The 14,078-nt window shown below is 44.4% G+C and overlaps 1 protein-coding gene across 7 annotated transcripts in view; it reads right to left on the minus strand.

The window, feature by feature from the left end:
- The window catches only part of SERGEF (secretion regulating guanine nucleotide exchange factor), a 158,251-nt gene extending 144,404 nt beyond the window's left edge, over positions 1-13,847 (minus strand). For 5 of the 7 annotated variants that reach the window (XM_061999150.1, XM_061999154.1, XM_061999155.1 and 2 more), the window contains exons 1-5: positions 13,767-13,843; positions 4,294-4,432; positions 3,554-3,709; positions 3,130-3,224; positions 863-923 (exon numbers count right to left, since the gene is read on the minus strand). In XM_061999150.1, the coding sequence (XP_061855134.1) occupies positions 863-923; positions 3,130-3,224; positions 3,554-3,709; positions 4,294-4,432; positions 13,767-13,790 (475 nt within the window). In that variant the 5' untranslated portion in view covers positions 13,791-13,843. Of the gene's footprint in view, positions 1-862; positions 924-3,129; positions 3,225-3,553; positions 3,710-4,293; positions 4,433-12,451; positions 12,768-13,766 lie in introns of all 7 variants that reach the window. The other 2 variants (XM_061999151.1, XM_061999152.1) reach the window with 2 other exon arrangements.
- Between the last annotated feature and the right edge of the window lie 231 nt (positions 13,848-14,078).

A 14,078-nucleotide genomic window follows, 5' to 3' on the forward strand; every position in this document is an offset into this window, starting at 1 on the left:
AGCTCTGAATCAATTTATTTACTGAGTGCAGAGTTCAATGAAGCTTAATTCCCAGTATTCACATGAGCACCAGAGATCCCACTCTTCTTCCCAGCATCTCCTTTGCTTTTTCAGCAAAGCATCTCCATTACCTGGAATCCAGACTCAAGTTCACACAACACTAAACCAAACCAAAGTGCTGTTCCTCCATTTTAACGCAACCATGCCAATTTGAAGGTTTTGATTTCTACAGTTAGTCTATGAACAAACTCAAAATCTCTAACAACAGCAGGAGAAACACTTAGATGTTATGACTCTTTCAAGTATCCATACAACACAGTGGGAGAGTCAGAGGTCCAGATTTTTGAAGCTGTGAGTGAAATTAACCTTTCCTCTCCCAAAATAAAAGTTTCATTCTTGTGTTTTTTCCATGGGTCAATTTCAATGACACCATTAGAAATGCCACATTTCATGTGCAGCTTCATTTTGAAAAAAAATATACACACCTTAAATCCATTATTTTGTATGCTATTATGAATTCCAAGTCCTAAGGCGACATTTTGATTGACCACAAATATTTTAATTCAGAATAGGAGAAATTGGTAAGTTTTCCACGCATCAGAAAACTAACTTGTTAATAAACTCTTCTTCTGAGTTTTTGAAGAACAGTTCTTCACCACCAGTTTCCAGGAGAATGTTTCTGCCATATTTGTTTTTCATGTTAATTTGTGCCATAATCTCAGTGTAAGACTTTCAGGAGTACATGATATTCAAAATAAACAGAAGCTAAAATAAATTGCATTTTCTTTTCCTCGCTCTCTTGCTTCAAGCCATTAAAACTCCATTTCATTGGTTACTAAAATATTAGAATTGACATATTTACCTGTTGCAGCAAGAGCATGTCTCAGTCCTGCAGCAACACTCGTCACCTTCTCTTTGAGAGACTATTCAAATAAAAGCAAAATATATTGCAGTTGCTATTGCATTTAGTGCCTCTAAAAGCAAAAGATACTAAACACAAGTAGAACACAATGACAGTATTCTTGCAATTCCAGCCTGCACATCACATTATGTATCAACATTTATATCACAAAGGAAGTAAATTTTGGCCCACAAAAACTAGTGAAAACAGCCTCAAATAAAAAAAAAAAGGCAAGCAAAGCAACTGCATGTACAGCTTTGTGGCAATAAATAAAATGACAGTCAAAATCTTCACATTAAAGAAGGAAGCTTGGTGATAAAAACATGCTTATTTCTTAACTTTTAATTCAGTGTTCCTCAAGATTTATACCAAAACCTCCACAGCAAATACCAGTGACAAGTACTAATTAATTACATCAAGCTGTTCAGTCCTACCAGGTCCTACAATCACAAACAATACCACTGACAGGACCACCTACACCACTGAAGGTTGCCCAACACAATCACGCAAAGGAAGAACACGCAAAGTCGCACATGCATACAATCAGTGAGTTTGCACAAGATTCTTCTGTTCTGGTGCTTCTCCACTTCTGAGTACTTTGCAGATTTATTATTCTTCTCACAGATGCAACACTATTTAAAACAAGTGGCATCAAGTCCAAGCATTTAACAGGATATAAACCAAAAGAGAAAATATTCCAGATGAATGAATAATCTACATGGTCAGGGAGAAGAATAATCCAGATTAGCACTGATAATACTACCATTTTCAAGGCACTGTTCTGCAATGATGCTGCCAAGAATCATCAAGGATACAAGAAACGTGAGGAGAGGTAAACCCTGTTCACTAGGGGTTACATAGGGAGTCAGCTGTCCTCCTCCTCCTTTATTGAAAAAAAAACAATAAAAGGAGTATTTTGTATGAGCCATGAGAGTAACTTTCTTTATTCAAGAATCCTTCCTGCTCTGAAGTTACTGCTTTCGTTAGACATGAGAGGTCACATGGATGGAAGAAGGTTTCATTAGTGTTCTCCTAATAAGAAACTACAATGCAAATAAGGAATTAGAATTCCTGTGAGAAATTTATTTAACCTATTAGGCTTATAGTCAGCAACAGGAAAGCTTTTCTAATGTTACAGAAGTCTCAGTACCTACTAGTCAAAACATTTCAAAGCAATGAATTCGGAGCTATTCCAAGCTCCTCACTCAAACTGAGCAACATCTCACCAACAAATACCACCATAGACTTCCACATGACTTACAGGAACACCACAAGTCAGAGCCCAGCCCTTACCATTTACAATTGAAGGTACTGGACAAAAGAGAATTGTTATTAACTTTTCATTCTATTTTCTTGGAAACAGAAATACCTTGTCTGATAAATAACAGAGGTTAGATAAGAAGTGAGACAATAAACTTGTTTACTCCTTTACATGCAAAAGTAAAAATCGTTTTAATCTCAGAAGTGACAAAATTCAAGTTTATTCTCTCAGGTCTAGTTTTTCTGCAACTACATCCTTTCTCACACTATTATTATTTTTGGGGGTGATCAAGCTTATTTTTATTTGGTTTTACTGTCAAGAAATAATACTACAGTCCTCATTTTGTGGGAAGAAACCCTGACAGTTATAAATACACTCAAAAAATCAAGACATACTTAAACAGAACTGTTGCACAAGAAGCACAAGAGCAATAGACGAAAAGAATTACCATGCCTAACTTTGTTGAATGCCACCAGATAGTGTTTTTTTCAGGGGTGGATTACCATTGGTTTGGTTTGAACTATAGAGCACAAACCTCCAACAAGGTGGAGTAAAGACACATACTCTTCACATAGCAAAACATATCTAATACCGTGAGGCAAAACTTCAGTTGGAGTAAATTTGCACAGTTTCACTACCTTTAGTATCACTTTATATCATCTGAGCAATAGATTCATTCTACAGATGTTATCAAAATAGAGTATGAAATGCTATAACCCCTAGAGTTTCTGTTAGAAGTGGGCAACTTCTTCATTCAACATGGTAAACAGTCTTAACTTCTCATTTCTGGGTCACTCACTATCTTTGGTCCTTTATTTTGCAAATTTACTGTAAGAGATAGGCTCTATAAAAAAAAAAGTAGTTAAAGAGTCTGGCTTAAAGCCCACTGAGGTCAGACAATCTTTGTAAATTGCTGGAAGCAAGAGAAGTACAAAGCTCCAAACCACAATTCCTTTTAAATCTTTACCTCAATCTTTTGTGGAATCAGGCACGGACCTGAAATTTGAGGAACTCCTAATTGTCCAAAAGAATTAGACCCACAGGACAGAACTAGGCCAGATCCTGCAAAATGAAGTATTAGAGCCCAATCAGTAAATTCCCATGCAAAAGCAAAGCACTGAAACATTCTAACAAGGAAAATATCACAGTCGAGTAGCTTAAAAAAGGACCTAACGTCCCATTCCAAAAGCCCCTGAAGCCATAGGCTTCTGATCTTACATACCATGTTCAGGTAAAGATCTGAAGTTCACTGGGATACAGGGAACATGAAGTAACTTATTTTGCATGGCAAATAGCATAAAAACTGTGAGCGACTGTGCATCACACAAGCAACAGCAACATGGAACTTGTGACATGTTCACTACATCAAGACATTTCTTAGATAGATTTACCTACTAATATGATTGTAAAATCCCAGCCACAGGTAACTTGTTTTACATAAAAGCCAGACAGGGCAGCACACAAAGTGAAATGTTGTACATCATCCGTGTGGTTCAATCCCAACTGTCCATCTTTGTTATGGCCACATACAAAGAGTTCTCCTGCCCCTGGAACAGAAAAAAAAAACAACGACCGTGGTCCACTTCACAGTCTAAAAAGACAAGAATACATTCACAAGATCCTGTGACAAACAAGGACAGTGATTATGTGCCATTTTAAGCACTACAACCAAGCAAAAAGAAACAGTTATTCTTGATGCATTAGAAATATCTGTGAGCAAGTATTCTATGGAGAGTTAGGTTTGTCATGGGAGACAATCCCTAGAGTAAGTCAGGCACCTCTCATCAAGATGTATGATGAACTTTTTTATCATTCATATCTGTATTTTTCCCTTCTTTTCCACAGACTCCTCCTTCCCATCCCTCCACAAAGAAAAACTGTCTGCTATATGCAACCAGTTAAGAAACAGTTCTCATATAAACATGAAGTAACCATACAAGCTAAGAAAAAGGGAAATCACCTGAGTTAATTAGCATAGGAAGTATCTGTTTTGCAAGTAAGAATTGTACTTGCTCGGCAAGAGAAGCTGCAGACAGGTGGCAGCACCAAATCAACAGGGAAACAGGAAAAAAAAAACAAACCCAAAACGGTTTTAGAAGTCACACACTCCTTGCAAGTGCAATGTTTTTACCAGTGATAACTGCAGAATGTCCCCCTCCTCCAGTAATGCTTTTAATGTCTTGACATGTGCAGGAAACAGCTTTCAGTGCCTGAGGTACCAGCACATCCTCTCTATGACCAAGACCGAGTTGTCCATAGCTGTTTGCACCCTTCAAATACACACAGAAAAACAACACAGTTAAAAAACCAAAATACAATTTAAAAATATACACATCTGCTCATAAGAGCAAATAAGCTTACCAGGGACATGTCATAGGTTACCCTGCCACTACTGGTTTATGAAAATCCCCTAAAATGGCAATCTTTATTCTTACACAGGACACACAGGATCCTCACAATTACAGACCAAGACTGCCTCAGTATTTTGAGAAACCTATTGAAATATATCCCGGTAAGACTTTTAACTGCAGGCTAACAGTTTCTGAGGAGGAAAGCTTCATTATCAGGATGATTGCCACCTGTTTAATTTAAATGTTAATGATTCCCACTCGTCGTTAAGATCTTATTCATGCCAGCGCTTTCTGGTAGTCCACCTCCAGAACAAGATCAGAAAGACATGCTACCTTGTTCTGAAAACAAAACAAGTAGAGCAGAAACAACTACTGTTCATTTACTATGTCTTTTAAAGTGGTGAAAATTAAAATAAACCAATTATTATAAACTTGCAAGTACAAAACTATAGTCCCTGGACCAATCATAGAAATTGACCATTGACGACACGGTAATATGCCAGGGAATTTCTTAGCCTGTTTAAGCTCTATTCAATGTCCAATAGTCTGAACAGCAACCATCATTCACAGGAACAGATTCATTCCCATGCACTGCAGTAACAGCAATACTCAACACCTGCACTGCTCCCACCTGGTGATTCCCAGGGGGCACTTGCCCTACTCCACCTGTGTCCCCCTGCTTGTCAGCCTTCCATTTGCGCACACACACACACTCCTCCACCCAAGATGCAGCATCTGGTGTATCTAGCACATACTTAGCAATAGATGTTTTGCACCTACAGAAACAACATCTTAGACAAAAGTATCAGGCTGCTCTCCTCAACCCATAGTTACAGGTGGAGATACCAGGATTGCAGTTCAACAGGCAGATCAGCCTGTCTCACAGTTGCTACTAGGGGTAGACAGTTTTAGAGCGTGTCACTACTTAACAGATGCAATTCTCTTTAGAAAGCATGTCACAAGGTCTCATTGCAGTCTGTAACTGGGAGTGAATTTTCAAGCCCTCAAAACCAGGCAAGCTGAGATAAGGTGCAGAGAGAAAACAGCTGCCTGAGGAACCAAAAGCCACACACATGTTGTCCTAAGGCCAACATACCTTCATTTACCCTTTGAACACTGATGGGTTGTTACTAAACATGACTAATTGCCACGAAGGTTGCAGCTCTTAGCCTGGGATCCGACTCTCAGCTGGGTGGGAAGAAATCCAGTTCTACTCAATGTGAGTGATATCAGAAATCTTCACTTTATTACAAACAGGCTTTAACTTATATACAATACAGGCTCCAAGCTAGCCCAGCAACAGCAGCTGATAGGTCATTCAACAAACGGTCACATTTTCATGTTCATCCTACTTGCGGTTTCTGTGATAAGCAAGCTTCCTCATTTTTCACATCCTGCCTCCTCAAAGTTGTTTACCGCTGTTAGTCAAGGACAGCCTGATGTTGAGGGAACAGAACGCGGCCTGCTGTCTACGTGCCAGCAACTACTTTAATCATGACTCTGACTCTGGTCTTGATCGTGCACCAAATCCATATAACTAGAGCCCAGGCTGCCTTGCCCCAACAGGCCTCGCATTATACCCCAGGATCCACGTCTATGCTCCCTCAACCATTCCTCCACAATTCCCCCGTTTTGTTTTTGCACGATCAAGACTGAGGCAGTCAATTTATGCATTGCCTTCATAATACAACTGTATATTATTTTAAACATTATAAGCAAAAGCAAAATAATCAACACTCTTCTTTGATTAACATAGTCAACCAAGGTGACAACCCCCCAAAGGCTGATTGAAGCCAATCATCAAAAGGGTGATAACCCACCGTAATATTCTTAGCATGAGCCTTTAAATATGTCAAAGCTTTGTGAATAGATTATGATCAGAAAGATTAAAATAATACATGCCTTCAAAGCCTTGACACCCGTGCCCTTGTGCCAATAACAAAAAGTCAATAGCTGCATGATTTTGCAATAGGGTATGTCTAAGGCTTTTCTGGTCTGCCAACAATTTTTCAATAACATCAGCAGTAACATTATCTTGCTGCTCCAACCAACACTCTAACTTTTCTAACTGCCGTAAGGCTTGGGCTGCGGCCAACCCAGCGACGAATGTTGAGGCAAATACATTCACCGTAATGGACCACAATTGTACTTTACCATCACAATCCTAAGTTGTGGTGTTCCTTGTTTTCTACAACCTGTTAATCTTTAACCATTCCTGCTGCTGAGGAGCAAACAAAGTCAGTTTCCCTAAATAGCATGGCCCTCCAATTGGGTTAGCCGGGATTCCCTGCCATGCTCGATCCCCACATATTAAAACGGTGTTATTGGGAAGGGCTTTAGCCTTTTTAACCTTTAACCTGGGGGGGTCCCGCGTTCCCAGCCAGTGCTACTCCCTCCATATATCAATTCAGACAAATTGGCCATCCAAGCCCCACCAAATCGTCCTATGGCTAACCCACAATATCCTCCTTGTGGATCTACAAATCAACTATATGTGCCTTCGGGGGATACGTCAGTCCACTGCTTAACCATATCTTTATATTGCTCCATTCCTCTTAATCCTTGATACTTAGTCCCAAAGCTAAAACAAGTACGAGTCCAATTCCCATTCGTGATGTTTCTGATTGCTTGGGTCCCCAGAAACTCCAGCTCTTGTGGGTCCCAGGGAAGAGGGACCTTGAGTCGACTCAGCAGGTCCACAGCACAGTCCGATGTCACATTGCTGGAACAGGAGGCACTCCCGTTGACATATTTCTGGAAGTCACGAGGATCAAAATCTGGTATCCCAACCAGGCAGGTGCGAAACGTATCAGTCACTGACTGAAGACTCAGGCAGAAATCAACTTGACCTGTCTGATTCGCCCATGTGACCCACATGTTCTGATGTGGATTCACCTGCTTCAATGGCGATGCGTGAACTGTCACCACTAGGACTATTAGACTATGAGTAACAGCCACTTTAGTCCATTTCGCAGGAAGGCATATTGGACCTGTAGGTGTAAGCACAGACATATAACCCCGGCCTAAATACTGCACTTCAGCTGGACCCTGCCATATACCTGTTCGCGGATCTCTGTAGGTTACCCACACTGCCGGCTGTTATTTGGATGTTTCCACTATTCCTTGATGTAGTCGAGCTGGAAGTTCTTTTTCCTCCCCAAAGATACATAAATGATTTATAGTAAACAATACCTTAGACAACCATTCCTGTGGGTCCTGTATGTCAGATGTCTTACTTAAATATGATTTTAATACTTGATGAGCTCGTTCCACTACAGCCTGTCCTGTCGGTGAGTGTGGTATCCCTGTAATGTGCTTCACTCCCCAAAACTTTTTCACCCGTTGACTAACATATGCAGGGCCGTTATCAGTTTTAATGGTGCCTGGCACCCCCATAACAGCAAAACATGCAGTGACATGCCAGATTACACGCATTGCCCTTTCTCCTGCCTGAGCCGTTGCCCACATATACTTACTGAATGTATCCACAGTTACATGTACATACTTAAGCCTTCGAAATTCAGAAATGTGAGTGAGGTCCATTTGCCACAACTCTAATGGTCCCAGACCCCTGGGGTTGACCCATAGGCCTAACCCTGGGCCGTGGTGGCTACACTGTGGGCAAGCCCTCACTATTGCTTGAGCATCCTCTATTGAAATGCCAAAACTTCTTTTTAGGCCTCTGACATTTTGATGAAAGGTGGCATGGGCTTCTCTTGCCTGATTAAATTTATTTACAGGCACTCCCAAAGCTACCAACCTGTCTGCCCTACCATTTCCTGCTCGTAAACCAATGTCATACTTATGACTTCTGATGTGTATCACACAATATGGAGATGTGCGCTGCCAGATAGCAGCCTGCATGGCCCTACATAGGTCAAAAAGGCGTCAGTTGCACACATCTTTAATGCGAGCATCTTCTATCCGCTGAGTAATTCCTGCAACATAAAAAGAGTCAGTTACAATATTCAATGGTTTACACCACCATGTTTCAAGAGCCCAGAAAACCAAAAAAAGTTCTAAAGTCTGTAAAGAGTCCATTTCCGTGGCATGTAATAGCTGGTGTTTCCATTGTCCTGCCTCTTCCCAAACTATTGCAGCCCATCGAGATCTCTTTCCTGCGTCTGTGTATGCCATAACGGCATTTGACAAAGGTTGCTCACTTAACTTAGGATGAGTAATCCACTGCTGTTGTGTCATCCATGCCAATACCTTAAATTTTAAAGACTGTATGTTTAACTTTTGGGCAGATGACAATAAGCTAAGCTGTAGGGGTTCAGATGTTGCCATGATCCATTCCAGATCTTTCTTTGCTATAGGCACATACATCGTTCCTGGCTCTTGGCCGCTCACTTGTAAGATCCGAGTGTGTCCCTTTCTAATAAGCATTGCCAAGCCCATAGTTTTTTGTTCAATTGTCCACTTTGGTTGTAACGTGGTGAAAAGCCATTCCAGGACTACTGGCTCCCCCTTTTGTTTTTTGCACTGTGTCAGTGCACCAAGAAACTGTTCCTTGCCCAGCAAAATGATCAAATCAACGGGGCAATCTGGATCACGATGGTTGACTTGCCGAGTGGCAGTGAGGTCAGAAATTTTAGCGATCATTTGCAGTTGCTCTGCTGTCGGCTGTACTGTTGCCGACGGGTCTGTTCCCCTCAATAAAGGGCGCAGCAGTTCCAGCATGTCATTAGTGATTCCAACAACAGGGCACAGCCATTGCAAATCCCCCATTAATTTTTGTGCATCATTTACAGTTTTTATGCTGGTATGAATATGGAGCTTTTGCGGCCTAATGTGGGCCTCCGTAATACGTCAGCCCAAATACTGCCATGTTGGCCGTCTTTGTACCTTTTCAGGAGCGATAGTCAGTCCCTGTCTTTGTAATATGGCTTCTAGATCTCTCTCTTGGTCTACAGTAAATGCTTCCTCCTGAGCAATGAGGATATCATCCACATAATGATACACAAATGCATGGGGCCACTTACGCTGAATAGGTCGCAGGGCATTATCTACATACAGTTGACAAAGTGTTGGACTAATTTTCATCCCTTGCGGCAACACGGTCCACTCATATCTTTGCGCTGGACCCTCTCTATTCACTGCCGGTATCGTAAACGCAAACCGCTGATAATCATCCGGGTGCAACGCAACTGAGAAAAACAGTCCTTCAAATCTACTATTAAGATAGTCCAATTTTCAGGCAACATCGCTGGATTCGGCAAGCCAGGTTGTAGGGCCCCCACGTCCTGCATCTGATCATTGATGGCTCGCAGATCATGCAACAAGCGGAAATTCCCTGACTTCTTAGGTATGACAAAGATAGGAGTATTCCAAGGGCTCGTAGACAGTCTAATATGGCCCAATTGAAGTTGTTCTTGTACCAGGAGGTTGGCCTGATGTAGTCTTTCTCCTTTTAGGGGCCACTGCTCAATCCAGACGGGTGCGTCAGAATGCCACGTCAGCCAGATTGGGAAAGACCACAGTCCAGCAGTGCCAAAGATAAAAAGGCCAATGTTCTGTTGTTAGGACTGCCCCAATCTGGCTAAGGTAGTCTCGACCGATCCACTCCTGGTGGTAATGGCATTACTGTGACAAACAGTGCCGCTGTTTGGCAGTCGAGGGTAATCAAAATCCTATCAATGCTACGCATAACCGGAGAGGTGCCGCCGACACCTTCTATCCCCCTAACAGATGGCTGTAAAGGCCAGGATCAGGGCCATTTGTCTCATGACACAATAGTAATGTCTGCACCAGTATCCAATAAAGCTTACAAGACAACTGAATCTGTCTGATCGCTAAAAGTCACCGTAGCTATCAGGCGTCAATTCATAGGCAATGCTAATAGCGCAAGTCCACCAGAGGACCCGAATCCTTTATTCCCTCTCCATGGTGCCTCCGCTGCAGCATCTGCTAAAAGGTGAGGCACAGGCACAAGCTGGGCAATACGACTGCCTTTTGGAATATGTACTGGAAGGAACAGTGTATAAGCCACAATTTGTATTACACCAGTATAGTCCGCATCTATCACTCTGGGCACTATCAAAAGGCCATTAATAGCTGACGAAGATCATCCTAAAAGCAAGGCGCCACAGGGGCCCCCGTCACATCATAATGGTCCTGTCAGAGTGGACGATATTTTAACTGGCTCTCGTGTAATGAGCGTAGTATCTACTGCTGTGACCAGGTTGAGTCCAAGGCTCCCCTTGGTTGCTGGGCTGCAGGCTGGAATGTTTAGTGAACATATTGTGCTGGAGCGGCTACTGTCATCGTTGCACGACGGCCCGCCGCGCTCATTCATCTGTTTCCCGATTGACACATGCCGGTCGCATGAGAACCAGTTTGACAATTCTCACACCATACTTTAGCTCTACAATCTCTCCTATAGTGGCCCTCTCTCGCACAGCGAAAACATTTTGCTCGCTTTTCATTTCCCTTGCTTGTCTTATTGTTAGACCTCAAGAAGGCTAGCACCGCTGCAAATGTACTTTCCTGTGCTGCGGCTAAATCTTTTCCCATATTCTCTATTCTTTCTCCCATGCGCAATAATGCCTCTACCAACATTGCTTGATCCCCAGCAGGGACCCACAACATTCGTTCAAGCATATCTTCTACTGAAGCCCCAACTGGTAAGGTAATTAATACCCCTTTAGTTTGTGCATTGCTATTTTCAAGGAGGCATTGCTTTAAAAGTGGTCCTTTAAGGTAGTCAGGGACTCCAGCCTTGTTTAGAGCCTCTGCCACTCGGTCTACAAACAGTCCAAATGCCTCGCTCCTTCCTTGTCGTATACTCATATAAGAGGGCATGGGAGTGGACTCACGTACATGATCTAAAGCGAGACGGGCAGTTCGCATACTTTCTCCATTTACCTCGGGTCCCAGATGCATTTCTACAGTAGCAAAAGGCCCTGTTCCCATCAACTGCGCCGAAATGACCCCAAAGAGAGGATCATTTTGTTGTCTGGGCACAGCCTGACTGGCGTCACATTGCTGTTGCCAATAAGCCTGCCATAATAGCTGCTGAGACTGAGTAAGTATCAGTTTCATTATGGTTTTTATATCCTCTGGGAGTAATACCCCGATGCCCCAAATATAATTCAACATTTGCTTGGCAGGTTCACTGTGAACACCTCCTTCGCTAACTGTAGCTCGCAGTTGGGTGAGTAACTTCCAGTTTAAGGGGTGATAATCACCATTCACATTCCCTTGTGCATCTCTCATATTCAAAGATGGACCCGCCAAGGTAGCAGCGGCTTCATAATCCCCCTCTCCACTAGCCTGCTCAGCTACACGTCGCCAATCTACGCTACAATAGCGCACTTGGGTAGTCTTTTGGGTTCCACTCTTTTCCTTTGGAGGAACACATGGAGCTGGGGGATCAGGCCATTCTTCATTCTCAATGGATTCTGTTCTTGCTCCCGCACTATTTCCCACTAGTGTAGAGGGAGTGGTTGAACTGGAGGTCAGATCAGGAGGGGCGGTTGGAGTACTAAACGAACCAGGGACTGGTTCAGAAGTAGAGGCTGCTGAAACTGTGGCCGCAGTTGTTGGTCCACGAACCACAACAGGTTCACCAGAAAAGGGAGGTGAGACATAATTAGTCCCGATACCAAGCAGTCCAGCTGTCGGCTCGGCCACAGTCTCAGGCATATCAAGCGGCTGAGTTACACCAGTGGCCAAATCCTTTTCCATCTTATACCTCTTCAGGCAGTTAATGACCTCTCTCCACGGTTTCATCAGTTTCCAAGCAGTTTTGTCTTCATCTATAACCAAGTTCCAAAGACAAGTCCCATATGCTCTCCACTCCCCCTCATCAAAATATTTCTCAGGATCCTTAAAAAAGCCTTTGCAACCACCGTATGCAAGTAGACCAGACAAATCAGTCAATTTAAAGTCCACCCCCCACTTTTCTAAAAAGCAACGTAAAAGTGAGAGTGCTACCTCCTTATCCATGTTGCCGGCCGGCTCCGTGTCTCATCATACTCTGCGTCTCACCGCACTCCACGTCCTACCACATCAGAGTCGATTCACTATTCCATAGTCACTCCTCCGGGTACAGTAACCTCTGTCTCGGATCGGTTAGGCTTCCATCTCCAACAACTACCCCTACCTCTGGTTTTTCGAGTCTCAGCTCCCCGCAGGCAGGCAATTTACCCAACAACACCCAGTGAGGTCCCTGTTCGGGCGCCACTTGCCGCGAAGGTTGCAGCTCTTAGCCTGGGATCCGACTCTCAGCTGGGTGGGAAGAAATCCAGTTCTACTCAATGTGAGTGATATCAGAAATCTTCACTTTATTACAAACAGGCTTTAACTTATATACAATACAGGCTCCAAGCTAGCCCAGCAACAGCAGCTGATAGGTCATTCAACAAACGGTCACATTTTCATGTTCATCCTACTTGCGGTTTCTGTGATAAGCCAGCTTCCTCATTTTTCACATCCTGCCTCCTCAAAGTTGTTTACCGCTGTTAGTCAAGGACAGCCTGATGTTGAGGGAACAGAACGCGGCCTGCTGTCTACGTGCCAGCAACTACTTTAATCATGACTCTGACTCTGGTCTTGATCATGCACCAAATCCATGTAACTAGAGCCCAGGCTGCCTTGCCCCAACGGGCCTCGCATTATACCCCAGGATCCATGTCCATGCTCCCTCAACCATTCCTCCACAACTAATAAGGAAAAAGAGATACACATTTAGCAGCTCTCAGCCCTCCTTTTCTCATCAGGTAAAACCAAGGTTCTGATGAACCACAAAAATAAGTAAACAAACAAAATAAAGAAAGCACAACATCGAAGTCTTATGTCTTCCGAGGAGCTAAGGATTTCAGCCCATGCCACACGGTTAAAGTGAAAGGCATCCATGCGCGGGTGCGGAGCAGGTCAGCCCGCAGCAGGGCCGGGCCGGGCCGACAGCTGCCCGCGCGTGGGGCGCCGCAGGAGACAGGCCAGGGCACGGCGCGGCCCCAGCGGCGGGGGCAGCCGCGGCACCGCGCACACCTTCGGCGGCGCCGCTGCCTCGCCAAGCGCGAAAAGCCGATACCGCGATGAGGGTGACTCGCCACAACTTTACTACCGTATTTGTTTGTTTGGCGTTCGGCGAGAGGGACCCTCGGCCGGCCCTTCCCCTGGGAAGCGAGGCCAGTGCCAGCGGCAGCGCACACGGGCCCGGCTACCGCTGGCCGCGGAGCTCCGCGGGCTGAGCCGCCATCTCGCGGCCGCGGCCCCCCTCAGCGCGCCTCGCCCACCGCCCACTTACCCAAGCGAAGAGCGCAAGCTCCATGGGGCCGGCAGCCCCCAACCCTTCCCGCCGCGCCACAGGCCGGGGAGGAAGGGGCGGGGCGGGGGCGGGCTCCGGCGGGGCCCCGCCTCACCCCGAGCTGCTGCCGTCGTGTCCCGGTGGTTCTGATGGGGGGGGTGGCCCTTACCGCCCTGGTTTTGCCTGACAGCGTCCCTGTCAGGGATGGGAAGGGCGTCTTGACCCTCTCAAAGCCCTCTGGAACGTTGGGGATAGGTGACTGAAACAGCTGCCATCGTGATGGCCTTCATCCGGAGCCGCGGCTACCTGCAC

This window comes from Colius striatus, chromosome 7 (assembly GCF_028858725.1).
Source record: "Colius striatus isolate bColStr4 chromosome 7, bColStr4.1.hap1, whole genome shotgun sequence".
NCBI classification, from domain to species: domain Eukaryota; kingdom Metazoa; phylum Chordata; class Aves; order Coliiformes; family Coliidae; genus Colius; species Colius striatus.